The 26230-nt window shown below is 46.2% G+C and overlaps 1 protein-coding gene across 2 annotated transcripts; it reads right to left on the bottom strand.

The window, feature by feature from the left end:
* Nucleotides 1–12115: 12115 nt before the first annotated feature.
* On the bottom strand, nucleotides 12116–24917 carry MARCO (macrophage receptor with collagenous structure). 2 transcript variants are annotated; one of them, XM_054830562.1, is made up of 15 exons: nucleotides 24642–24917; nucleotides 22568–22669; nucleotides 21947–22177; nucleotides 21498–21533; nucleotides 20182–20226; nucleotides 19709–19816; nucleotides 18372–18479; nucleotides 18207–18251; nucleotides 17541–17639; nucleotides 17392–17445; nucleotides 16314–16358; nucleotides 16058–16165; nucleotides 14755–14796; nucleotides 14225–14401; nucleotides 12116–13880 (listed from the first exon to the last, which is right to left on the bottom strand). In XM_054830562.1, the coding sequence occupies exons 1-15, from the start codon at nucleotides 24820–24822 to the stop codon at nucleotides 13750–13752; spliced, it is 1512 nt and encodes a 503-aa protein (XP_054686537.1). In that variant the 5' UTR covers nucleotides 24823–24917; the 3' UTR covers nucleotides 12116–13749. The 2 variants fall into 2 exon arrangements, with proteins under 2 accessions (XP_054686537.1, XP_054686539.1); XM_054830564.1 differs by lacking the exon at nucleotides 24642–24917 and adding an exon at nucleotides 23734–23996.
* Between the last annotated feature and the right edge of the window lie 1313 nt (nucleotides 24918–26230).

Raw genomic sequence — 26230 nt, 5'->3', positions numbered from 1 at the left:
CTCAGAGGAGATTCCCCAAAATGGTAGATTTATGCCCTGTAATTAGTCTTCTCAATTGCCAGCTTTTTTTTCCACTGGTGTGGCAAGGAAAAAAAAAAAAACAACTCAGGAGAACACTGCGAAATTTCCTGCTCTTTCCTTAATTTAAAAACAATATCCTCATTGTGTTTACATCTGTCCTCAGTAAAATATACTGCCAGTTTTCCAGTATTCCCTGCCAGTCTGTTACTAATCCCCCTTTCTCGCGTTTTCCCCATGACAGATGGTCACCATCGACAAAATTTCTAGTAAGTAGCTGGGATGCTTAGAAATCCTTATTAGCAGCATGGGTATAGGGATGTTAGGATTAAATCGGTGTTAATGTGTCACAGAAAAACACTAGGCTGGGTGGGCCGAACTCCTCTTTTTTGGCCACTTTTGCCTGAGGTACATAAGGCTGCCTTCCTCACTGTCGGGACCACCTCTGAATTGCTGTGGATTGACTTAAATGATACGCAAACTTGGTGAAATCTTTAACACTCACTTTCCCTAAAAACTGAAATGTTTTTTCTTTTAGTTTTGGCAAGAAAACAGAAAAATTTGCGTTTTGGCTCAATCTCAAGGTTTGTTTGCGTTTTTTTTTTAGCTTGCTGACACAAAAAGAGCCTCTTACTGCTCCAGTTCTCATACCTGCGGTGCCAAGACTTTTTAGACATGGTATGAGCTTTCTTTTTTTTCTCAAATTTGACTCGATTGTGGTACAATTACTTCTGAAACCCAGAGCCTAATTTCTGACCCCAGACTCCCTGAAAATGTCCCTTTGGTTTCATAATAATGGACGGTTTTGATGGCCTGTTGGAGGTTTTCTACATTTCTGTGGAGTCAGTTTGGATTTTCTTTTCCTGTGTCCATTTGAAAGTTGGATGTTCCCCTCATCTTTGAACTTCTCCACTCTTCCATCCAGGTCCTGGTCATATCGCTTGCCAGGTAACTCTCTCAGCTACCCTCCAAGTGACAGATGGGATGCTTCAGCCTGAGTATTAACATACTTGACTTATCCCAGTCTACCTGGAATGCTGCTGCCAGGACGAACGTGGTCCTGCTGCATCAAATGCAGAAAGGAAAGGTTTTGAGCTCCTTCCAGCTATATACTTAATCTGCGCTTTTAATGGGGAGGAACTTGTGTTCTTTGATTTACAGCCATTTTTCCCTTGAAAGCTACCCATAGTCTGCAATAACTTGGGTGGTCCTCTTAATTTTAGTGAGAATTGACCCGCTCAAGCTTGCTGAAAATGACTCGATAAGGGATTTTACATGTTCACCTCATTCATAAAAAATAACTGCGGGTGTAAGCCATTTTGACCTCAACAGAGCTGAGTTTATTTACATCAGCCGAGGTCCTGCTTGAGCCTATGCAAACTTGACATTGATCTCCTCCTTTCTCAACTGTGATTAAAATATTTTCTGTCTTTACCAACCTTAAAGGCCTGCTCTCTCCTGCACACCTCATTGTGTCGGCTGGGACTGACTTTCCATTAGTGTTTTGTCATGCAAGATAGACAAGGTGCTTTTTTTAAAATTCAGCAAGACTTTTGCTGATTAGCAGTACCAGTGTTTTCAAATACTGTCAGCTACTAAGATCTCATTGATAGAGATTGAATATTTAGAAACTAAAGGTCAGAAATATCAATAGAGCAGTACATATGGCTCTGAGAACAAAGATTAAGAGTTAAAGCCTTAGAAACAGTACATGAGTTTGCCTCCTTAAAGTGAGAATGATAGCTATCATCTGGTTTATAAATTCATATCATATGTACATCTTGGAACAGTTTACAGCTAAAGAGCAGAAGATGTACAAATGAATAGGAGGAAAAAAACCCTAAAGACAGGGGAAAGGATCCACAAATACTTTGTTAGGTAGGCTTAGCTGTGGTACTTGAACACTTCCAGAGATGGGGCATCCTCAACTTTGCTGGGCAATCTGTTCCAGTGCCTCACCACCCTCATAGAGAAGAATTGCATTTTGTTTTGTTTTGGTTTGGTTTGGTTTGGTTTTTTGTTAGGTGGGGAATAAGCCCTCCTACACTGGAATAGGAGTTTCACCTATCCGAATGTGTCTTTTTTCAAGAAATTTGGATTAAAAGTCCACACAAGTCTCTTCCACGCTTATGCTTCGACATTTTTCAGGCACTTTTCTAACTTTGTGAGACTATGTTGCTCTGTTCTGCGTCAGAACCCATTTCATCACTAGGTGTGCTGATACTAAGTGAAGGACTCGGATCCTTTGGTGTTGTATGGCACAGAGACAAAGGTCAGCTTGGGACTGCATCCATCTTAGTGGGGTGAACAGATAAACGGCAATAATCAGGGTTAAACTGCAGGAGTATGAAGGTGGGAGAAGGCTGGAACTAGAGGCGTTGATGAAGTGCTGTTCATGGCAGTTTTGTAATGCCTTTGTGCCACGAGACTGAAAATTACTGCGCTTTCTAATCATCAGTGCAGCTCAATTTAAAACGCCCTGTTTAAATAACCATTTTGGGAGAGTCCCTACTGTTTTCTGCATTAGAAAGCCAGTGGGTGAGTGGGCTGCTGGGCTTGTGGATAGGTTGTGTGTGCTGCCCAGCAGCCTGAGAGGAAGGTGATAGACCTTACCCCCAGGTTTCTGCACAGCAGGAACAGTGAGTCCCTCCTCAAATTCATGGGCAACCAGCAAAAATGTGCCCAAGGTTATGAATCCTGACTCCTGAAGCATCTCACGCCTCATTAGTTAATCCATCTGCTTTGAAGCTTTCTCAGTCCCGAGTTAAGTCCTCTCCGCTCTCGGTAGTACCACCAGCCTTCCAGATGATGACATTGTATCTTGCACCTTTTATTCGCTCCTGTCTCACCCTGAATCTTCTCCCTCTGGAATTAGGGAGCAGCTGGTTGGGGAGTTCAGATCTGCCTTCAGATGGGGCTGCATGGGAAGCGGGTGGAGAAATGGGGACTGGGTGGGATTCTCCACGAGCCCCATGCTGGGAAACCGTGCCCACCAAAGGGTTACGACTGGCTGGGAAAAGGATGTAGCGAAGGATTTATAAATGTCATCTGGACTCTAGAAAGTCCCTTGGCAATGTCCAACCCTGGCTGCTGCTTCTGGGCTATAAGTGGCTGATAAAGCTGATGGGAGCTGCGCTGAGTGATGGACGGGAGACACATGGCCCTGAGCAGTCTCTGTGTTTGTGAAGGGAGGTAAAGAACTGGAATGGGATTTCTTTTACGGGTGAAATAACTGCTGAGAGGGACTCAGCAGAAAAGTCTAGCTCTGGGAGGCATTTAGCCTCTGACTCATTGGTGGGCTAAACTCCATAAAGACCCTCTAAGGGAAGCTCCAGATTTTACGAGGTAAATGTTAGGGAAGGAAACAGACAGTTTAGTATAACCAGAAGTGCTAAATGAGTTCCTCGAAGAAGACAAACCACCCTGGCATTGTCTCCCTTCTGCAGGTGCTTGGGGTAAATGTGCACCTCATGTCAGCTGAGACAGAGCTCGATCTCTCCCTCGCTCAATGGTCTCATGTGTTGCCAGCTTCAGAGCTTATCCCACGAGAGACCGCATGAGACGATGCTTTTTTAAAGGCTTCTTTTCATTTTCTCCCTTTTCTCTGGTGTTGAGGGAGGTAAGGGGCAGCGCACACCCCATCTCCAGTTTAGGAGCAAAGGAAAGTTGCTCCAGGCTTTTGGACCATGCTGGAGCTCCATTTGGGATCCTGGAAGGGGAAGCAGAGTTTGCAGAAGGTGTTCTGAAGTCTGTGTCTGTAAGAACAGCAGTCTTTGATCTGGCAGAGGTCCAGCCTGGATTAATAAGACTGCAATCCTCATTTTATTACCTAGCTCGCATGAAACACCTGCAGACCAGCACAGATATGGTGTTCACAGGGCCTTCCTGCAGTCATTTCTCTTTCTTCCACTTATCTCAGATTTCTAGGACTGGGTGAAATTCAACATAGAAATTGTTTGTATCTTTTCAACCCAGCCAGAAGATGCCTCCTCTAGCAGAACAACCACAAAAGTATCTCCATGAGGAACAAGGATATGAATTTGATGAATTTTTTTCCTAAAAAAACCCCACCCTTTATGCTGTTTTTCCATTACATGTAAAAAGCTAGTTGGAAAGACACATCCTGGTGGGATTTTCATCTGGACTTTCTGGCATAAAGAAGACATAGCCTAAAGACATGGTCACCTAGTTGAGTGAGCATGGGAGGATGCTAAAATCCACTTCACCCCTTAATTTTCCGGTGTCATCCATTCTAGATGAGGCAACTTTTTGAATCTCTCAAGGGATGTTTGTGCTAGAGCCTTTGCCTTTGCACAACAGCTTGTTTGATTGGTCATGAGTCTTCTATAGATTGTGAGCTTCCATCTTCTGATGTACCATGCAAAGGCTGTGTTTTGGTCTATATGCCAAGATTTGCTGGAAAAAGAAAGGGGTCATCCTTCCCACTACTCATATTTACAGGCTTTTCTTGCTGTCTGACAGGCCAGGAGCAACCGCGTGCTGACGTGCAAAAGGGAGATCACAAAAGTGCACATAATGGGGATTGCATATCCCAAACTACTCTAAAATATTTGAGAGGCTGGAGACCTGTAGTGCCTGGACATACTCCTCTCATTGCTGCCCCGTGTGAGCCTCAGCAGCTCATTGCATGAACCTTTTGGTCACTGTCAGTGTGTGTGTGGCCATTGCTAGTGTAAACTTACACCCAAACTGATGCATAGGAATCACATCACCATTGCAGAAGTGTCTCCACTCCACAGAAATGGTTTCTGTAAGTGTGTTATAGGAGATACTGGAGAAAAAGAGTGGACTGGCACTTGTAAAATGTCTTAACCACAGAAGTGCATAAAACATATTATTATAACAGCTTTTACGGGAGCTAAGCAGTGTTTGAAAGAGCTGGGCAAAATAGAAATGAACAAAAAAGTGCTGAATTCATAGCAAGAGCAAATTTGTCTAGCTCCCCAGATATCAACGGAGCAATGTTGATTTATACCAGCTGCAGACGTGACCCAGGTCACAACTCTCTGCTTCATCTCCCATGCTGGGTGATGCTTGGAGGCCTTTTACTGAGGTCTCATCACCCAGGACCCCCTCACCAAGCGTGGCCCCACATGTTTACCAAAGACTGTACATTTTATCCTTGTATCCTCAGCGCGCTGTGTTTGCTCCATGGGGTCACAGCACGTCGCACCGGAGCAGGTCACAACTGACACGCTGGCCTGTAATTGAAAGTGGCACTGTGCATCGGGGAGCAAGAAAAGGAAAATCCTGAAAAAGTGACTTTTCTCCCACATTTTCTAGTCCAAGAGGTGGAAAGTTAGAGTGCCCCAGAGCACTGCAGTCACAGCAGCCTGTGGAAAGAGGAATGCTTCTCTCCCATCTTCTGCCCTCCCCATGCCAGCTTGCACTGGGGAACTAAAAAAGGCCTCTAAAGCAAATAAACCAGGAGTAGGGGACTTCCCCACTCTTTATCTTGCAGGTTTGGAGTATAAACACAGGAGAAGTGAAAGGCGTTCTTCCTCCGCCCATCTATCCCTTAACTGCAGCCAGATCCGTTTAGAGTGTTATGTAGCTCTTCCAGGCTGACTGAAATAACTAGATTCTCAGAGACAGGGTATTTCCCTTCCCTCCAGCATTGCTGCAGGAGTCTGTCCCTGCTTGTTACTGGAGAAATTTTATAGTCCTGCAAGTTGAGTCAACAGTCTTTACCCATGTCTGGAAAAAAACCACCCTTGTTCTTTTAGCCCTGGGATCCTCATCTCGCAGCCCTGGGTAATCGGGATTAGCTGTTACTCATGCAAACAGTGCCACTTTAGTTTGATCTCATTTCCACTCAGAAAAAGGGTTTGAGGGCCTCAGAAGTGTGTTGAGAGCCTTCCACCCCCACTGAGCTTCTCACATTGCTACTCTAAAGTCAAGGCATCTCCTTTAAAATCAGAGCGACTGCACAATCAGAGCAACGGCAGAGTCCCGGTGCTTGCATGAGCCCTAGCTACCATGGCAAAAGCCTTCCAGTAATTCCCTTTCAGATGCTGAACTGGAGTAAAACCACCAAGGTCACCTCCAGTTTGATCTTGGCACATGCTGCACATTCTTCTTTTCTCTTAACTCCAGCAAGGGCATTAGCATCCCTTTATAGGTGTGCTGCTTGCCTGGTACAGTAGCTCTTCCAAAACCTGGTCGTGGGCTTGTCCTTGCCAGGTGGAGTTTACTGTGTTAAGGAAAACTTATTTTCTTTCTTGAATGTGGTCTGAACAAATTTCAAGCAAAACCACTCAGTGGGTCTAGGACCTCAGCTGGCTCCCGGTATCCCAGTAGGGGTTAAGAGTGGAGTTACTGGGAGAGAGCTAGCAGGACAAGTAATGTGGGAAGAACATGGTGGTTCCTCAGGAACGTGGTGTTATCTCTGCTTTCAGAAAACTTCAAACCAAGATGAGACACCTTCCTGGAAAACAAGCCATGGTTTCAGAATGATGCTGAAACTCCTGGGTGAGTTATTCTGCCCTGCACCATGCAGAAGGTCAGACGAGATGATCATAATGGTACTGCTGGCCTTAACATCTGTGAAAGTTTGCTGCAGTTCCTTTGAACAGCTAGTCAGCTTAGTAGGAGATGACTTTTTTTTTTTCCTGCTGGCGTGTTATCAAAAGAGATCAGGCTAATTGTGCATTTATCTGGAATTACAGTTATGAAGCTTCTCTAATAAGGCAGTAATTCATATCTTGAGTGATTTATGGCCTGAGCCTGAAAGCCCTCTGAATCCATTGACTCCAGTGGGATTTCCTAAGGCAGCGAGATACAAGGTCATCACAGAGCCATGCTCCGTCACGCTGCTGACACCCTGATGGCGTGGAACTAGCACCTTCACACCACCACTTGTTTGTTAGGACTTACACAAAACATCACAAAGTGGACCCAGAATAAATGCGATTTGTGTACTACTTTCTTATCACATGGCACACTTATTTAACAACTCCCCAAGTCCTCTCCTGCCTTCCCCACTGTGGCACCTAGGTGACTTGGGAGGAGTTTTAGGTGGCAATTCTTCCTCACTCTGGAACTTGTACTGTTAAAATTCATTTAGCTTCAACAAAGGAGAGTAACTGAGCTTTTATAGTCCCTGTGAAGTAGTTTTAACCTAGGACTCAAAAGACAAAGACCACTGTTGAATAGCAATGTTTATTTAGCACTTTAACATTTAAATCTTTCTCTATTTGGATGTGTCTTTCCTTTTGAACTGGAGGCATAAGTTTCTCTATTTGCCTGCAAAACTCTTTTTTTCATCTCCACTGAATCCCCAGAAAATCCTCAAATATTCTTGCAAATCTCAAAGATATTAAGGTGTTAGCCCCCCTTCCTCCCCATTTAGACCTTTGAAGGCTGGTGTGACTAGACTGACTTTGGAGTTATAGCTCAGAGTCTGAATAAAAAATGAAGGGAAGCATTTTGCAATACTGTAGCCAGTACAATAACTAATTACTTATAGATTTTAGGTCACATTTGAAAAAGACAAATACTGAAATAAATGGATAATCATTTGGAGCTACCACTAAGAGTTTGTTTAAATACTTTGGGTTAAATTCAGCTCTGTGTCATGGCAGAGCAGCTGCCTGCATGGATGCAAGCTCCAGCTTCGTACCAGTGCCCATGAGAGCCAAAGTGGCCCCTTTGCTGAGATCAGACACGCTTGTAGCTTGAGTTTATGCGCTGCACTGGACGGTTGGTTGGGCCTTTGCTGGACCATGCCAGTGGGAAGAGAGTTAACCAGGCAAAGCGTGACCAGTTCTGACACCAAGTGAAATACAAAAATATATCTGAGGGTTTTGAGGCCAGATGATGCCTTCCATTATGATGTTTAGCAGAAAAAGCAAAAAAAAAAAAAGGGTCGGCAGTTTTGTGGTTACGTGATCACTCTGCGAACAGCAGACTTCGGAAGAGAGGGGTGAAAATACAATTAGTGACCCATATATTACATGATGAGTTTAATCTTCAGATATAGCCAGCACACGTATTAAAATGTTTACCTGTCTATAACATGAGCAGAGAAGTCACGCCTTTATTACAGCTGACATTTAAGGTGATGGCTTTACTGTACTTTAAAGAACAACAACCCTCAGACACAACAACTTCTTAGCTGTGAGCCAAATAAAATTGCCTTTTTTATATTTGCATCTGGAATCATTAATAATTTTGCTAAGGCGAGATGTGTTATGGATGCATTCAGCATAAACTTCAGGCTTTGGAAATCTGGAGACCTGGCTTTTAGGTAGTAAACATCTTGCTCTTCAGCATCTCTGTGTGCCTGGGTGGTGCTTCGAATTGCGCGTGACTTCTGTTGAGGCTGTGGAAATTGCATTTAGCCTCTCATCAACGTCCACCGGCAACCTGCAGCCTTCTCCTCCCTGTCGTTTTTCTGTGGTTTGACAGTAATGCCAATATTGAGACATGGCAATGATTAGATAAATACTCTTTATTTATTAACACACATTCTCAGCAGGATCCTCCATGAACTACAGCTCTGGGGCTGGGAAATCTTCACCTAGCTGCAGAGCTGAGCTTTCCAGGTCCACCTGTGCGTAGAAGAGGTGTTGGCTGGGGCCAAGTGTCTCCACACCAGCCTGGGTGCCTGCCCGTGCAGCGGGCTGGGAGGGGTGGCATGCGTCTCCTCTCTTCCCAAGGGACACCAGATGGGAAATTTCACTTCAGCTGCTTCCCTGTGGATTTTGGTAAATCCTTCCAGCCACAAAACGTATCCCACAGTCTCTGGCTGCTCCCCATTCCTTCACAGTTGCCAGAAAGCCCAGTTTTCTCCCCAAAAGGAGAGAAGTCCCAGTTTCATGCCAGACAGCCTCTATGAAATGTTCATCTCCTCGGAAAAGCAGGGAGAACAGTGTCAGATATTTTGGAAATGATGGTTTAGGGCTCTGGAGAAGATCTGTGTCCTCAAGCGTCTTGCTACCTTACCTCAGAAGTACATGTGAGACAGCGAGATGGGGAGATAAACTCCTCAAACATCTCAATTCTTCCCACCCCAAATCTCTTCAGATCACGAGGAGTGGTCAGGGACAGGGATGGGAACATCTGGAAATAACAGCATTCCTAAGGGAAAGTATTCCTTTTTAATTAATTGTATCCCTTTTATCCATGACAGTGTAATTGCATTTTGCTCAACTAAATCTTTTTAATTGGTGCTGGGAGTGAATGATAAGCAAAGCTGTACAATTCTTATTAGCTATTATAGATAGCTGTTGTAGGGCAGTGTAGGACAGTCAGTCGGGACTCTTAAAAGCTGGGAACGAATAGCACCAAGCTGGGTATTTGGTGAGGGAGGTGCCGTGGGCATGCAAGTCATCCTCTACATCTCAGGGCTACCTATTTTCGTAAATGCAAGAGGCTTTTTTGTTGCTCACTAACTATCCCATGGTGACTTGTGGCACTCTCCCTGCCCCAGTGGATCTTCCCTTGGACTGGAGAAGTGGACATGTGGGGCATGAGTGTCCTCCAAACCAGCTGCCTGGGGTCCTGGTGGTGGGTTTCCAGCTCCAAGTGCCACTGCCGTGACTTCTGTCCTGTCCTCACAGCAGTGAGGCTGGGGGCGAGCCGTGCAGCTGTCCCTCCGAGGGGACACCTCTGACATACTGGCAAAATCTGGGGGTTTGCCATAAAACGAGTGTTTCTAGCTATTAAGAGTGGAGAGAGAAACCTGTGTAACTGTCCTGACTGCCTGGCAGTCTCCCATAAACCAGCAGGCACAAGAGACTGAATCGCAAAGATATTTTTCACTCTCCTTTTATCAATATCCCTTTCTGGGAGCACTGGTTGACCACAGCTGGAGTTACCGAAGACTGGAAAACCACCACAACCTGCCTCACCCCCTTATACCGAGCGCCCTGTTCTTGGCATTCGGGTCTTGCTGCGTGTGCTGTCAGTCTGTGGAATAGCATAAAACCCGGTTTTGTCCTTCCCCGTGACACCGGCGGGGCATCACGGGGGCCTTCCGGCCGCATCATCGGGACCCTCCGGCCGCCGCCTCCCTCCCGTTCCCGGGATGCGCAGGAGCCACGGTTCTCCGTGGGAGAAAGCGGCAGGAAAGAGAGATGATGCGCGGTTGGAACCGCAGCCTTCCCGGCACGGCGGGGCAGGGGCAGCGGGAGCGCTGCCGGGGACGGGCACCCCCCGGGCCGGGCCGGGCCGGGCCGGGGCAGGCGGCGCCGCGGAGCTCCCGGAGCGGCGGCCGCGGAGCAGGTGGCGGCCCTTGAGCTCCCCTTAGTGTCGGGAAGGAGCATTTTTAATAAATACACGCCGTCCGTGGAGACCGCAGTGGGGAGGCCCCGGTAGTTCAGCACTGTGGGGTTGCTGGGGAGGTACCCGGGGCTCATCCCGCAGGTCCCGCCGCACCGGTGGCATCCCCGTTAGCTATATGTCCAGCCGTTGCCCTCGCTGGGAAATGTTTAGTTGACACAAGAATTGACATCAAGATAATTTGGGCCTGGCTGTCCCCATGCTAGGTTTTTTTTTTCAGTTGTTCTGAAAGAAATAGGGGCTTTTTTCCTTTTTGGAATTAAATCAGGGCTTTTCTTACCTCTGCTGAAACACAACATAACAGTGAGTATGGCAACTTATATCAGGTGGGGAGCTGCCACAGACAGCTGCCATTTCGGATTGAAAATGTGGAATTTAGAGTGAACTTCTGCATCTGCTAAAGTTGAACTTCAAAATTTTATTTCTGGCTCTTGCAGGAAGTGAGCCTGCAGCCTCTAACAGCCTCCCAGCCTCCACGATTCCTTTGGCTTATCTACCTCTTATGGGAACTGGGAAGAATTTCTTCCTGCTTCAATGACCACATTAGTGACTTCTTTCTGGTTTCACCCTGGTTTGGACAGAAGATCAGATGTAAATTGTGCTGCCACCACCTGGCATCCTCTGCTGTTTATTCACAGCTGGACAACGCTCTCCAAGAAGATCTATCAGGACTGACATAGCTAGGGAGTGTGAAATCATGGGCTCCACAAGTTGGCCACAGTGGTCCCCTCCAATGGATGCTATTTCTTGCACATGGAACACCCTGCACTGGGCTTGGTTCTTCTCTTGCAGCTCAGACATGCTCTGCTTTAGCAGGCAGAAATGGTTGTGTTTCTAATTCCTGTGTGAGCTTTGTGCCTGCAGCTCTCGTCCCAGCTGGTTGGGCTTCCCTCTCCGGACCAGGCACACAGAGTAGTTTTATGAAGGCAGCATTTGTGTACCTGCCAAGCTCTGGTTTTGCCAGCACAGTAATATTAACACATGTCCTGGTCCTGAGTCCCCTGTTTCCCTTCCCAGACCAGAATGAACTGTACTGGTGTGGGCACTTCTCTACTGGTTCTTGCATCCCTGCTGAACAGAGGGGGCTATGCCAATGCTGCAGGCAGCTGCATGCTTTGGCCCATTCCCATTCAGCAGTGGTTGCCCCTGCAATATCAGCCCAGTTGTGTGCATGCCTGAGCCACCTTGAGCCCTTCCCCAGGGCTCCCCTGGGAGTCCTTAAACATAGGCGCTCCCTCCATCACCCACAACGTCCTTCCTCCTTTAGTCCCTGCAAGATAAAAGCTATTTTTTGTACTTGGCACTGCATTCTTCAGTGTCAGCATGGTCTCTCCCGGGCTGCTAGGAAATCCCTCTGACTCCAGATTTTGCAAATCTTACATCTGCACCGCAAGGTGAAGAGGTGGCAGGGGAGTAGGTTATGCATGTCATGCTCTGTTTTCTGGCTACACTGTTAACTGTAGCTTGGGTTCAACCTGTTCCTGCTGTGCTTAGGAGCAGACAAGCTGGACTATGGTATCCTTTGCCCTAGGCATGCAGATCCAACCCCTGGTGTCCTGACCTTAGTCCTGAAATGACTGCTATTTTCTGGATGCCCATTCTCCAAAAAGGAGGTTTATGGGGATTTAAGTCCAACCAAAGGATCATCACTGGGGACATGGTAGTTTTTCCTGATGAAAAACTCAAATGTCTCAACATTTAGCCTGAAAAATGGTGAGGAACATACTTCATTAGCAAGGAAAGTGAGAAAATGAGAGTGTAAGCAGCACCTGTTGATGTATCAAGACATGAATACAACTTGTAAATCCTTTATTTCCTAACAGTGAAAATGCTTTACTTACATACTGCCATGCAAAAAAAAAAAAAAAAAAGAAAAAAAAAGGAAAAGAAAAGAAGAAGAAAGAAAAAAAGAGAAAAGAAAAAGAAAAAAAAGATGAAGGAAACCTGTGCAGGCTCAGCACTGTCTGTGGAAGCCCTGCAGAAAGTTGTGTTAGCCCAAGTGCCAGTACTCAGCATGCTGGTGGGGGTCCCTACCAGAAGAGAAAGTTTTTGTCTCTTCTCATGAGCATGAGACACTGTCCTTTTCTACCAGCTCTGAAATAGTTGTCATTCATCAGATTTCTCCCAGGGTTTGTGGCAGGTGCTCCTTGCCTCCTCTAAACCAGAACCAGGAATGGTAAGCGGCTCTCTTCCTTTTCCTGCTGTCAAAGGCATTGGAGTGGATACTGGAAAACTCTTGGGATTTTCCAGACTTCTTTCCTGAGGTCCTGGATGCCCCATCACCTGCTGCTCTTGCCAGCACTGCTCAGTTTTTCCAATTATGTCTGAATTTCTAAGCACTAAAAACAAGTTTCAAAGCTGTGTAGACAAATGCAATTATGACTCACATTAAGGCAGAGATGTGGGGCTGCTTACATGTATTTCTGACATTTGAAATACAATGAAATAAAAGCAGATTGTTGTGTTGTGCACAGCTACATGTAGACAGGCTTTTTGTCACCTGCTGAATGTCCGGTGCTGGTGGAAAAGGGGAAGACTTATGTCTTAAGAAAGAGAAACCTTTCAGTTATTATCTCAGACACCTAAGATTTTCAATTAAGGTAGAAGACTTTGGTTTAGGGTCTGCATTTTTGCTCTGGAAGTTTAATTAGCTGATACTTCCCCACTATTGCTTTTATTTTTCATCCCTTTGCTTTACTGGAGTATGTAATTTCTAAAGGTATGAAATGCTTAGCTTTATACACCAGATAAGGTAAGGGGTGTTGCTCCTGGAGACAGGTTAGGAAACACTGAGAGACAAGGCAGAAGACTTGGCCAAGGTCAAGGTCTGTGCTAAACCTGGATAGTGCAGCACCTAGATCCCAAGCACTTATTTTTGCACTTTAACCTGTGATCGGGATCGTTTCTGGAGAACATTTATATTTGACTCCCACATATGATATCTGAGCATCTCCTGTCTTGGGTGTATGCACTTCACTGGGGGGGTTTAGGCTCAGATTCACAATTGTACTGTGATGAAGACGGACTAGCCAGCTCAGCTGCAGTAGCTGCCTGTTTCTGCACGCTTACCCTGTTCTCTCTTTCTGCAATTAAGCTAAAGTGGACCATCTCTCCTCCTCTGTGGACATAGAGGTCACACATGTGTGAGCTACTGCAGATGAGCTGATGTCAGGTAGCTGGAAAAGCTGTGAACTGGCTCATGTGCCTGAGCTCCAGTTGTTTCATGACAGATGGGATGTTTCAGGTTACCTGTGGGTCTTGCAACCATTATTGATTTATGGAAAATTCAGCTTTCTCTGTCAATATTTTTATGACCTGGTAAAGAGACTATAAGCACAGCCTGATGACATTGGGTTCATGTTATGATCAAGAGCCCTGTAGAGAGCAGAGGGGGGCAGCAGCTCCCAGGGCAGCTTCTGTGTCCCATCAAGCGCACTCCACCCCAGCGTCCTCGTTGTGGGAGCAGTTGTTCACACCCCACTTGGGCTTTGGACAGTCAAAAATTGAATATTCATTCCCACTGCAATTCACATCATCAAGCCAAATTTGTCCAGTGCCTTTGGAAGACAAATGAAAGAAAGAAACAAACAAAAAAACTGTTGGACAAAAGAAAAAGGAATATGCATTTTTTTCTAAAGAGACCCCTGTGGATAGCAGCATATGTTGGGTTGCATGGTTGGCTTGCTGGAAATCAAGCCTTTGGGCACAGTTCAAGCAGCACTTGATGTGCAGCTCCCTTATGTGAAGGGGCACAAGCTACCCCTTTGAGGAGATATTCTTTGTTCTCCTGCTGCTCGTGTAGAGGACTTTGCTGTGGTGCTTTCTGGGCGTGCGTAACCTCCCATGCCAGGCAGCTAACACACCCCCTGCCTGGGCAGGTGGAAGGCTGTTGTGGACTCACCTGGTCTTGCTGTGAAGGTGGAGACCACACGGCTGTATCCCAGCATTCGGCAAACCACGCCGCCATCTTGGTTGCCCCAGCCATCATCACATATTGTTCCCCAGGACCCTTGGTAAAAGATTTCCACGCGGCCCCTCCTTCCCCCTTCTGCGATTCGAATAAAATGATTGAAGTTGCCTGAAACGTCAGAGGGGAAGAAAATAACTCTATTGGTCATACAGGCATGAGGAAAAAAGCACATTGAATGGTGGAAGCAGTGACCACCCAAACTGGGTGAATGTTCCCATCTCCACAGCTGTAGCCAGAGTGGGACCAGAAGCTACCCGAAGTTACTGGTAGTTCAAATCTGAACAATTTAGGGTCCTCTCCTGGGTCTGGAGACACCAGGCTGCAGCTCAGCACATGGAACCCTTGGTTCTGGTAGCTGTGCTGCAGGTTAACCAGTGTGCACAGGGGGCACAATGGTCCCAATCTCAGATAGCTTTGATGCCAGAAGGCAAGTGAGAGAAGAAGAAATAAAAGTCCAGTACCTTCTCCCTTTTCACCTTTGCTCCCTTTCGTTCCTGGGGAACCTGTTCCAAATTTAAAAAACAAATATTTGATAGCTGGAAGAAAATCCAGTTATTAACTTTTTCTGATTAATTGGGTGAGTCAAGTATGAGGCCTTGGTCCCCTTGTGGAATGGACCCCCTGAAGTGACTAAGAGTATGTAAAAGAAATGTAGCAAGAGAAGTAAGATAACATACAGCAAAGTCTTTCTAACATGTGACCCAAGAAAGGGGCCACTTGCAAAGTCCCATCCACTCACTTGTGGGAAATGTATCTTGTTCCCTCTGCTACCTGTAAAATGACATCTCTGATAGTCTTTGGGCTCTCCAGAAGCAGGCATGGTATCTCCCAAAGTACTCGCAGGAAGATCTCCGTCATGGGGTTTGCTGGCCAGGTGCTGCCACAGGACAGCAGAAAGACACTGCCAACAGTCCTTCACATTTCTGTGTAGCATCCTGGCCTTGAGAGCAGGGGTGTTTGAAAAAAACCCAATGAGGTCTTCCCCCAAAAGCTACATCCACAAAGCACACATTGCTGTCTCCTTCTGGGGACCAGGATATGAGACCCACCCAGAGAGCGGTCCCTAACCTGGGGTCACCCCAGTTACACTTTTCCCCTCCTCCGGAGACAAAGTTCCAGAAGTGGAGTGCATGGAGGAGTCCCACATAGGTTCTAGTTTATTTTATTTCTGAGGACTGTTGTACTGTTCTGTGTGAACAATTAAAAGAAAAAGCATTGGCGCACTGGTTGCTTCCCATGGCCCGTTGTAACTGCTTTTTTGGGGGGTGGGGAGGTTGTTTGTTTTTTCCTTTACTACAGGTCTTAGGGTTTTTGGAAGCATTCTGTGATTGGAAGAGAGTGGAATAAGAATGGAGAGTCGCTGTAACGACTTTTGAACTGTCTATTTTTGTGTCCTATAATTACAGAGGCATAGTTAAATAGCCCTGGTGTTTCTGGTTCTGTGTTCCTGCCTGTCATGTCATAGTATGCTGCAAGACGTCTCTGTACAAAGCAAAGAGGAACATGGATTGTTCCAGTTTTCTGTGAGATTGGGCATTTGATAAAATCTAATGTATCTGTTTACTTGTATGTCTTTTAGCACAGCTCCCAAGGTGTAAAGGTGACACTCCACACATCCATTTTCTGGGAAGACTGATCTGTCTGTTGAGTTCCTCCAAATGGGCTCTGTAAACACGCCCCAGAGCAGCTTGTGCCGGTCTGTGATGTATAATCCCAAACTCAAATGAACATCAGCTTCACAGACTCCGTGGCAAACAGCCTTACCAGAGAATCCACGGTCTCCCTTTGTGCCTTTTAGTCCCGGTTCTCCTTTTTGACCACGACTGCCATAATCACCCTTGCTTCCTTTTTCACCAGTTATGCCTTGGATGCCTGAGTGGAAAGCAAGAAAGTCATTGCCTTTGTCTCTTCCCAAGGAAAGAGTGTGATGAGCATTTCACATTGAGGCAGAGAAGTGGAACATGTCATTTAAAGTGCTTTGCATCATCAGAATAAGTCATGCTGTCAAACAAGGGTTTACCTGGCAGGCCCTGGTCTCCCTTTGTTCCCTTTTGCCCTGGAAGACCTAAGATCATCAAAACAAACAAACAAACAAAAATTTATAAGACACATATCTACACATTTATAAAAGCTTAGGCAAACTAATATTTATGATAGATTTCAATGCGTCTAGTTTAGCTATCTACACTATAGGCTTCTATTTCTGAAGTGGGTGTCTTATTTCCTAATATACTCAGCGTAGACCTCGTCAATAGAGAAAATACAGGCAGTGGAGAATTGTCTTCTCCTGAAGCAGATAAACTTCTGGTCATTTATTTCATATCCTAAACTCCACTGATGGGATAGACCACACTCCAGTCAGGTCTTTAATGACTGTATAGAGAGACTAGCCACGTAAATTCAGGTGTATAGAGAGACTAGACACGTAAATTTAGGTGCATCAGACATATATCATCCAGGTATCAATGAATGCAGAAGGGTGAAGCACTTGGACTTTTGTCACCTCCTGATGGAGAAGAAAGGTTGCATGCACTATATAAATTCAAGGTTAAAAAGGTTGATTCAAAAGAAATACACCGGAATAGGCCTGTACCGCAGAACGTCACCCTATCATTTGGGTGCCTGCGACAGAGAGGTGGCCTTCTTCAGTCAAAGAAAAGGCCTAAGTTATGTGCTCCAAGTTGGCCTCTGAAGATATCTCTTCCTGCACTGCTACAGAGGATGCCAGGACAGTTGCTTGCTAGTGAATACCCTTCCCCATCAAATTTACAGTCTGTAAAATTTGTCTTTAGCTCCAGGGTAGGGAGGTTGTTGTTTGGTTCATCTTAAAACTACTGCTTTGTTTGTGTGTTTTCTACTTGTAAAAAAATGCAGGCAACATCACCTCCTCATGCACGTTCCAGATGGTTGAAACAACCCCTCCAGTGAGTAGCTCCCCCCTGCAGCAGTCTGGCAGAGGCCCAGGCCCACCATGGCATCCTGGGATGCTTTGGAGCTCCAAGAACAGGACTCAACAAATCTCCTTGCTGTTGCATATCCCTTTCCAGTGTCTGCATAATGCCTGTTGTTGACCTTAAACCTGTTTTATTCTCCTTTACCTGTTTCTCCTCTCTCTCCCTTTTCACCTCTGAGTCCTGCAGTGCCTGGTGTTCCTAAAATTAAAAATAAATCAGTAAGGGTGAAGCCATCACACAAAGTGAGGCCAGAGTAGGAGGTCAGTGAGTTACAGGTTTGGGTAGCGCTGTACCTGGATTACCACTGGGTCCAGGGTCCCCCTTCTCCCCTTTCTGACCAGGTCTGCCATCGAGGCCAGGAACTCCCATGGGTCCCAGTTGTCCAGTGATGCCTTGAGGTTGAGCAAAAGCAGCACATGTGAAATGCAACACAGCATATGAAGGAGAAAAAAGAATGATAGCTCAATCACCAGCTTCTGCACTGTGTGGATTGAGTTGACTCCATGAGGGCAAAACAAACACTGGGTCTCTCCGAACTGCAATCCTTCCCTGGCAGCACTAATCTTAGCGGTGCGGTGAGTGATGGTCTGGAGTGAAAGGCTGTATGGACCCAGGTCCTTGCAGACTGTCAGCCTTGAGAGGCACAAGTGCTTTCCTAAAAGAGCAGCCAATTTCTGCCCTTGTGTGTGGACACATGTCAGGAAGGAGGACATGGCCCTCCATGGTAGAGGACTTTTCTTTCCCTCTCATTCTGCTGCACAGTGAGTGTGGTCCAGATGAGACAGCCGAGGCTGCAGAATGGGTTTGCACAACATTGGCATGATTTCTTCATCTAATCATCATCTTCTCTTACCCATGCTGGTGTCTAGCCTGGCTGCAGTTTTCCTTGTCATGAAGCACCATCTAAAAGAGATCAGCCTCATATCTCTAGAAGAAACTGCACCTTCTGTACTGCTTACCTGGCGCTCCTTTCTGCCCAGGATGTCCAGGCTCCCCCTTGATACCTGTAAGAACATCCTAGCATCAGTGCTAGCAAGACTTACCCAAATGCTTCAGCTAGGGCAGCCCTCCACCACGGCACGCATGTGCTGAATGGTGGGCTGTGCTGTGTCCTCTGCACTTACCTTTGAAACCTGGCTGTCCTGGGTCTCCCTTCTGTCCCTGAGGACCCATGGGTCCATGGAGCCCGGGATCTCCCTTCCTGCCCATTTCACCTTTAGGTCCTTGAAGACCTATGAAACAGCACAGCACACGTATAAATTAAAAAAAAAAAAAAAACAAAACCAGATTTGTTGTCTCTGCAGTCAGTGGAACACCTCTGTCTAGCTGCACCAGTAGCAGAGCTTGGCCTCACACCTGCTTTTACCGTTCAGTGGCATTCCCATAAAGCTGTAGGAAGACAGGGCTGGATGGCACCTCAAAAGTCTGTCTGAGCCAACTCCGGCTCTGCCAGGCTGTCTGGCCAGATGTTTGTCTGACATGCTGTTAAAGTCCTGCAGTGGTGCCATGACACCTGCCCAGTCTATTCCTCAAACTATCCCTACCACTAGGGATAGACCCAGTCTATTCCCCAAACTATTCCTACCCCTTCCAGGGAATTGCAACATCTCCCCTTACCCTTCTCTTCTCTGAACAGGTGATCAGCATGCTCCAAAAGAGCTGAATTACTTTAAAGTTCCTCATTTAAAGACTGACATCTCCTTCATCTTTCTGCTCCAGAATTATCCCAAAGTCCTTGCCTTTCTGTATTCCTACTTTCACTTTTCTCTTCTGGAGCAACTTGTGCTAATGAGTGCACTGGAGCATGTGGGATCTGGTGGAAGATCTGAGGAAACTGTAATCAACCTGTCCAACCGTCCTCCCTGGTCTGCACCATACACATCTGCTTTCTTTTGCTGTCCCGCTTTCATCTTTTCCTCTCTGGGTGCAGCACTTGTGAGACCACTGAATAACAGCTCTCCAGGAGATACCCACTAATTCACGTTACACAGGAGAAACACAGTGCATAATTCTTCTACTTCAGGTGTATAAAAGTCATGCTTATCTAGGATATAAAATTCTCAGAAATAAGTTTTACTACAGTGAGGACTAACATCCACGTGCTTGTGAATAGAACTTATATTGTATTATTTAATACCATGAAAATCCTACTGCAAACATCGCTGCTTTAACCTGGCATAGGCTGATAATTGAATACCTGTGGCTTTCATTAGATAAAGGTCGCTCTATAAAGAGACTTCCATGGTGCAGAGTCAACATTTTGCACGTCCTCTTCCCCAGCCCTCCTCTGGGAGCTTTGCTGGAGCATGACATGAAATGAAATCCCTGCAGATCAGGGCAAGTGTCCTGTTCATCCAGCTCCCTCATTGATTGGCAAGCTGGATTGTTATGAAATATCTGACCTATGAACAGAAATACATGAGAGAATCCTAAAAATGTTGAGATAGTGGAGAAGTCTTACCTGCAAGCCCCATCTCTCCTTTTTCTCCTCTCGCTCCTGGTTCACCACTGGGGCCAGCAGGACCAGGATCTCCTTTACTCCCCTTCGCGCCCTGCAGTCCATGCATGCCTGCAACAACACCGCCACTTTTCTGATGCTTCATCGGGTGTCGTGTCTAGTGAACACCAGCAACAGGCCACCCAGCTCAGCTGTGGGCGTGAGCCAGGCTCTGCCCTCTGTGGAGTTCAGAGTGGTGCTGGGGACAGTGGGCAATAGACCACTGTGACCAGTGCACGTTTATTTTTACAGTAAGAATTTTTCCAGCTAAGTTTTGCTTTTGTTCACATTAGTTTTACATAGGCTTATTTCCTTCAAATCCAATGACGTTCCTACTAACTTACACCTTGACTGAGGAGAAGATTGCCCATAAAATCATCCATAAAGACACTTTATGTTCATCCACAGAAGTAATTCAGATGTCAGAAAAGCCTTACCTTGGATTCCTTGTTCTCCCTTTCTCCCCGGTGGTCCCTGTAGCCCTGAGATGTAAAATACATATATCAGCTGACACACATCATCTATTTGCAGTAATGGCCAAGAGCAAGAGGTGAATTTTTTAATCATCCTTTATGCACGTGCCTTCGGTCACCACTGAGGCCAATCTTCAGCTGGCAGGGACCAGCATAACCGTCTGAGTAAAGTCCGTGGAGCTCAGCTGAGTGCATGGCTGGGCAGGGACCAGCTGTCCTCCAGCCAAGCCCAACTTGTGGGGGCCTTTGAGGAAATCTTTCTGGAAAATGCACTGAACTATTGGGCTCTGATGTATAATAACAGTGCTTGGTGGGATGTGCTCTTTCAATGTTGTAAGTGCAGCCAGGAAGATATGAAAACATTATTTTTTCAAAATGCGTTAATTTTTTTTCTTCAGAAAAGCTCATCAGTGTAGCCAAGAACTAGGGATGGATGAGATACAGACCTGACATAACAAAGGTTGCGTCTTAGATCATCATTATAGGATCATAACAACTCTGGTGTCTCTGGACATTGCCTAGTCCAACCTCTGCATGAAGTGGAGCCAACATTAGATCAGGACTTGCTGCATCCTTACAGTCTGAAGACATTTATCTCCTGCAGTGGGTGTACTTCCACCCAAAACCCCCAGGTACCCAGGGCAGCATCTTATGCATAACTGTGGAGGGGATTGCTTGCACCCAGCTCATTCCCAAGTCTGTGTGGTTGTTTCCCCAGACAGGGTGGGCAAGGTCCCAAATCTGTCACTGTTTATTCCATGCACTGTTCAGCTGGGGCCCTCTAGAACAGGGATTAGAGAGGTCTCCTTGAGTTGTCTTGGAGTTAGTTAGGCAGCAGGACCTGCTATGTCTGGGGCAGAAAGCTCAGCTATCCGCTGGTCGTGGGATGCACATAAACTCTGTGTAGATGGTTCATCCCCCTCACTGGTCCTGTCTTGTCTTACAAGGGGATTTGGGATGGTAATTGCAGATAATGACCAGGTACAGTTCCTCCATCACCCCTGAGCTTTTCTGGTGGGGTAGCACTGAGGAAGTATAGCGAAAATGCTCCTCCGTGGTGGTCACTGACCCCTGTGGGAGCACTTGGCAAGCCGCGGCTCTCAGAGGATCAGTCAAAATGTGCAGCAGGTCTCCTCATGGCCATGGTACTGGGTGTCTGCACATTAGGTAGGATCTGAGTCTAGAGACTGAAATCCCAAATCCTCACTTCAGGTATTTTAGGCGAAAAAAGAGAAAGACGAAAAGAGGAAAGGTTGCTTATGGCTCATTTACCAACATACCTGGTGGACCAGGATCTCCTTTGCGTCCAGGAGGCCCTGAAATAAATATTTAATGGATATTTTTCAGTAGTCAGCACTCATTGAGGGACATAGCAGTACAGGGTTGATAGGCTTGAGGTCTGGGCTGAAGATACCATCCTTTCGGAGGGCACCCAGAGCCCAAGTCTGCAAGTTACAGGAGGGGAGAGCAGCCCAGAGCTATGTGTGCAGCTGCAGCGGGATCCATGGGGGCTGCACGGGGCTGTGCTCCAGCTTCTCCAGGTGTATCCAGCTCCTCAGCCAAGGCATCCGGAGCCAGCACCCAACCCTGGACACTGGGGCATCACTAACTAACAGGAAGACCAAATCTTGCCCTAATTATTTTTTCATCTGAACTAGGTTTTTGGCTCAGCTTTGCCAGTGGTGGAGAGGAACCACTGTACAGCCAGCATGGAGAAATGGAGCCATACCTGCAAAACGAGTGATGTTGTTCATCAGTACCATCAGCTTTGCATTGCTGCTTTTAATTATGGTGATTTCCTCTTCTAAGTTTCTCCTCCAGTTTTCTTCACGTCCCACGTACTTCCCTGTAGAGCTTCTCTCCAAAAGCAGTTTGTTGGCAAAGGAGCTTTCCAGAATCTCTTCTGTATAGGAGGTATTTTGTTCTTGAAATTTCATTATCTCTCTCTGCATCTTAAACACTAAGAAAACAAAAAGCCCATGCAGTGAATATTCCCTGCCCGATCTGTCTGGGAAATGCGTGTTCAGCAGAGCAGCTCCTCAGCATCTGTGGAGGACACCTGGGGTTAAACACCACCACTGTTTGACCCGAGGAGGTGGTTTTCATGTGCCGGTCCCTGCTGCAGCCAGGAGCGCAGCCAGGAGCGCTCGTGCAAATGCAAAGCACATATACGGGGTGGAGGGGGATGGTTTCCTGCAGCGACTGCTTTGACTTGCGGTGCACGGAGGAGCGTCTCTGCTCCCTCAGAGGTTTCCTATCTGCCTTCTCATCCCCGCTCGTCCATTCCCCCTGAGAGCACCCAGCAAAGCTGTCTTTTGATGTCAAGCTCACAATAAGGTTGCAACGTTACCTTTGTACACCAGCAGCCCCTGGCCAGCCGTCAGTAGCAGCAGGTAGATGCCGAGAGCTGCCCGAGCACAGCATGTGGATGGCTTTCTTTGGATTCGAGGCTCTAAAAACCAACAGAAGTAGGGTAGACATCCTCTAATATCTCTCCCGCTACAAACTCTGCTCACTTCCAGCCATTTCAGGCTTGGGCACAATAAATTAGCAGTGACGGGGAGCGGTGCGGTCCCTCTGCGAGACTGCCGGGTCCTGCAGGCAAGGCAGGGTGCCTTCCTCTCATGCGGGCTTTGCACTGCAACTCACACTTGACCATCTCTTCCTACACCAATTTAACCAGCTCACTTCCATCAAGACTTAATCCAGCCTATAACAGTATTAATGTGGTGGGTCTGCCCTCTCTGCATGAATAAATTCCCTGTTTCCAGTGCTTTTAGTTGTCCCAGGCTGTCATTCAAAGAGGGTTGCTCAAAGCACGTGCCCTCTCCATCCAGAGTGCCGCATACGTGCGACTCCCACTGCGAAGCATGTATACATCAAAACAAATGAAAAATCAATAATAAACTAAACTGCAGAACAAATGAAAACAAGTCATAACATTTAAAATAAATTGTCACCAGCGAGTGTAAAAGAAATAAACTACTTTGTCAAATTTTGGCCTTTAGAGAGAAAAAAGTATTTCAGAAGCATTAATAACTACTTCAGACATTCAGTAAGTTACCATTAATTGAGTTTTTTTTCAACGTAGTGTAATCAGGAGTTTAAAGTCTTAGCTTTAAAAGAGTACAATGATTTAATTAGTTTTACAATAGAATGGTTTAGTCAGCAGTGAAGCATTTATATTCAGCTAAAAATTCATAAATTTACATTTTTTATTGGATCTGGTGATTTCAGTATCTTAACTATTAAGACATGAAAGTTTTGCTCAGTGAAATTAAGCATTTTCTAAAACAGGAAAAGAACTCATTTTTTTCTGATGCTCAGCATCAGCTTTGGGCTAGAAAGGACAATTTCACATACTTCTCTTTTTAAATGGTCAGTTAATTTAGTAGCAAAATCACTGTAAAAAGCATTTAATATGCAGTATATATACAATATTTCATTTTTATGCCCTGCTTTCTTCATAGACCAGATAAAATCCATATCAAACCATTTAATAAAAAGAAACCTTACCACTTATCTGAAAGGTTGTAGTAGCAGCTGAGGCAAACCCAATCTTGTCTGAAATACTGAAAGTGTTCGTATCACTTGAATTTCCATCTTCCCATTTGTCTTTAACAGTCATGACAAATTTCTTGCAGCTAACTTAAAGCCTTGTCAGACTATGGACAATAAAGAACTGAAGGGACTTCCTATCTGCCTCCTGATTTGATATGCTTTCTGATATGCTTTTCCTATCTGCTCAGTTTTTATAGACTTGTGAGAACACTGATGTGGTAATTCAAACAGTTCCTCAAAAAATCCCACAGCTAAGAAGTTCAGCTGCTCTTGTGTGCTCATTTGGGGACACTGTGTCCAAAGCCTTGGGGAGGATCCTGCAAGAGGTTCAACTCTGAGTTATTCAACATCTCTGCACTTTAGTAGGGTTGGGCAGGAGGTGGCCATTGTGCTCCTAACACAAGTAAACCTTATGTAGCCAAGAAGACCTCAGTTTCAAAGTTAGCTTAGAGGTCCATCCCCTGGGAGGGGAGGTGAAGCACTGCATGGTAGCGAAAAGCACGTTAACTTGCACCACGACGACGATTTAGTGATGGTGCATGACCAAAGTGGAAGGAAGGAAAGAATCAGGAGGAGTTGTAAAGACAAGCAAATGATGGTGGGGTGGGGGACTCTGAAGCCCAAATGGGTTTGGGATGTAATGAAGAAGAGAGACTTGCAGCCTCCTTGCTGAGACTCTCTCCAGCCCCTGCTTTCTCCCTGACCCATTTTCCACACCCATAGACACAATTCCTGCCACCTCACCACTTCCTTGCTCACGTTCTGTAGAACCCACCCCTGCAGACCTCTCTGTGGCATTTGGTGTTTTGGCATCTCCATTTGTGCTGAGGTTGATTTTGATTTTGCAAAGCGAAGTGACTCACCCAAGCCCGCAGGTGAGAGCCATCGGTAGGCGCTGGGCAGAGCCCTCTGCACCCATGCTGCCGCCGCCACGTGCTGCCCTCTCTGAGGGACAGGGCAGTCCCCATCACACGGTCTTCTTCCAGACTGCAGGTCTGTGCTTATCCACGGGGCTGCTGGGTCTTCGCTGTTTTGCGTGGCCATGGAAGAAAATGCGGCATAAGCTTCAGGTAGACATGAGCTGAAAATCCACACCGTGATGGCCCAGTGCAGAATGAAGCTCTCTGTTCTGCACCTGATCTCTTAAAGGCTTAAACCAAAAATATGTGGGGATTTTTAAATCCACTTCTGTGTTCTCCTTTCAAACATACTTGTGCAGATGTGACTTGGTTTAGCACCAGCAGGGAGGAAGAGGAGTCCTCCATTATCATATATTCTGTACAAACTGTGAAGGAATTGGGATACTTTAGTTTATTGTGAAAGTCTCAGATACCTCCTTGAATTAGGATGGCTCGAGAAGTTACCGCTGATCAGCTGAGCCATCATAACTACCTGTGCATCCTCTCCCTTCATGACATCACCTCCCCACTGGGGTAAGGGCTCATATCCAGCCCATTTCTAATGGTTTGGGCAGTTCGGCTGATCACTCTGTGCAAGCCTGATGCCACCTACTCTTGCTGGGCTGGGTGATGAGCTGAGCATGATAACACTTGTGTTGCCAAGTGGATGTTTATAGGGATGGATGTGGTTCAGGTGCACACAGAGAGCAGATTTACAGCAGAGGCGCTTTTAACAACACTTCTAGGCATATCCATTTTACTTCAAAAATATTAAAAAGATGCTGACAGCTGTAGTTTTCAAAAGCCCTTCTACAAGACAACAGGTGGAATAAGATCTTTGTGCCCTCCTTCCCTGAGAAAGAAGCTCAGGGGTATGTTTTCCCATCTCTCATCATCATGCCATTCTCAATGGCCCAGGTGGCATGGGTACAAAAGAAGCGGTAGAGACCCTCGATTTTGACAGCCCTGATCTGCGCTGCTTCAGGGTTCAAAGTCCAATTCTCCACTTAGCTATTTTGAGAAGGTCAACAGCAAAGTCATGATTCCACCCAACGTTGCCCTCCAGCTGTGGTTCCCTACCCAGCTGATCAAACTTAATTCTCCCTTTATTTCTAGTTGACGTAGCCCCGTGCAGCTCCACGTGCTGCCACATTGCCATCAGTCAGGTGAGCATCTGGCTGCCTCGGAGCATCATGGTGTGTTTCCATACGGATGTCAGCCTTTGTAAACAAAGATTTCCCTGTGCACGTGGCGCCGGGGCTCTCAGCCATGCCACAGACATCAGAGGTCACGTAGTGACACGCTTGCTCAGCCTTTGGGTGCACTGGCTGCTGCTGCCCCCACCCTGCTTTCTGCTGTCTTTCGTTTCTCACTGCACCATCACCTACTGCAGCAGTAGATTGACTCTGATTGTGCAATCAGGGTTACTAAATCAAGAAAGAAAAAAAGAAAAGAAACTGCTGATTCAGTGCAGTCTCCCTAGGTTGAGAGTTTGCTGAAACAATGTGATTATTAATAGAACAGCAGTTTCCAGCACATTATGGGGCATGTCT

This window comes from Grus americana, chromosome 6 (assembly GCF_028858705.1).
Source record: "Grus americana isolate bGruAme1 chromosome 6, bGruAme1.mat, whole genome shotgun sequence".
NCBI lineage: Eukaryota > Metazoa > Chordata > Aves > Gruiformes > Gruidae > Grus > Grus americana.
The sequence above is the reverse complement of the archived record's forward strand: the minus strand, read 5'-3'. Positions and strand labels throughout refer to the sequence as shown.

What these genes read in the sequence shown, in the direction of transcription:
- MARCO (XM_054830562.1), bottom strand. Translation starts at nt 24,822, where the DNA reads ATGGCCACGCAAAACAGCGAAGACCCAGCAGCCCCGTGGATAAGCACA. An exon ending in GGGAGACCGTGGATTCTCTG is followed by an intron (nt 14,797 to 16,057) that starts GTAAGGCTGTTT and finishes AATTTGGAACAG; the next exon opens with GTTCCCCAGGAACGAAAGGG. An exon ending in CACCTTCACAGCAAGACCAG is followed by an intron (nt 13,881 to 14,224) that starts GTGAGTCCACAA and finishes TGTCTTCCAAAG; the next exon opens with GCACTGGACAAATTTGGCTT.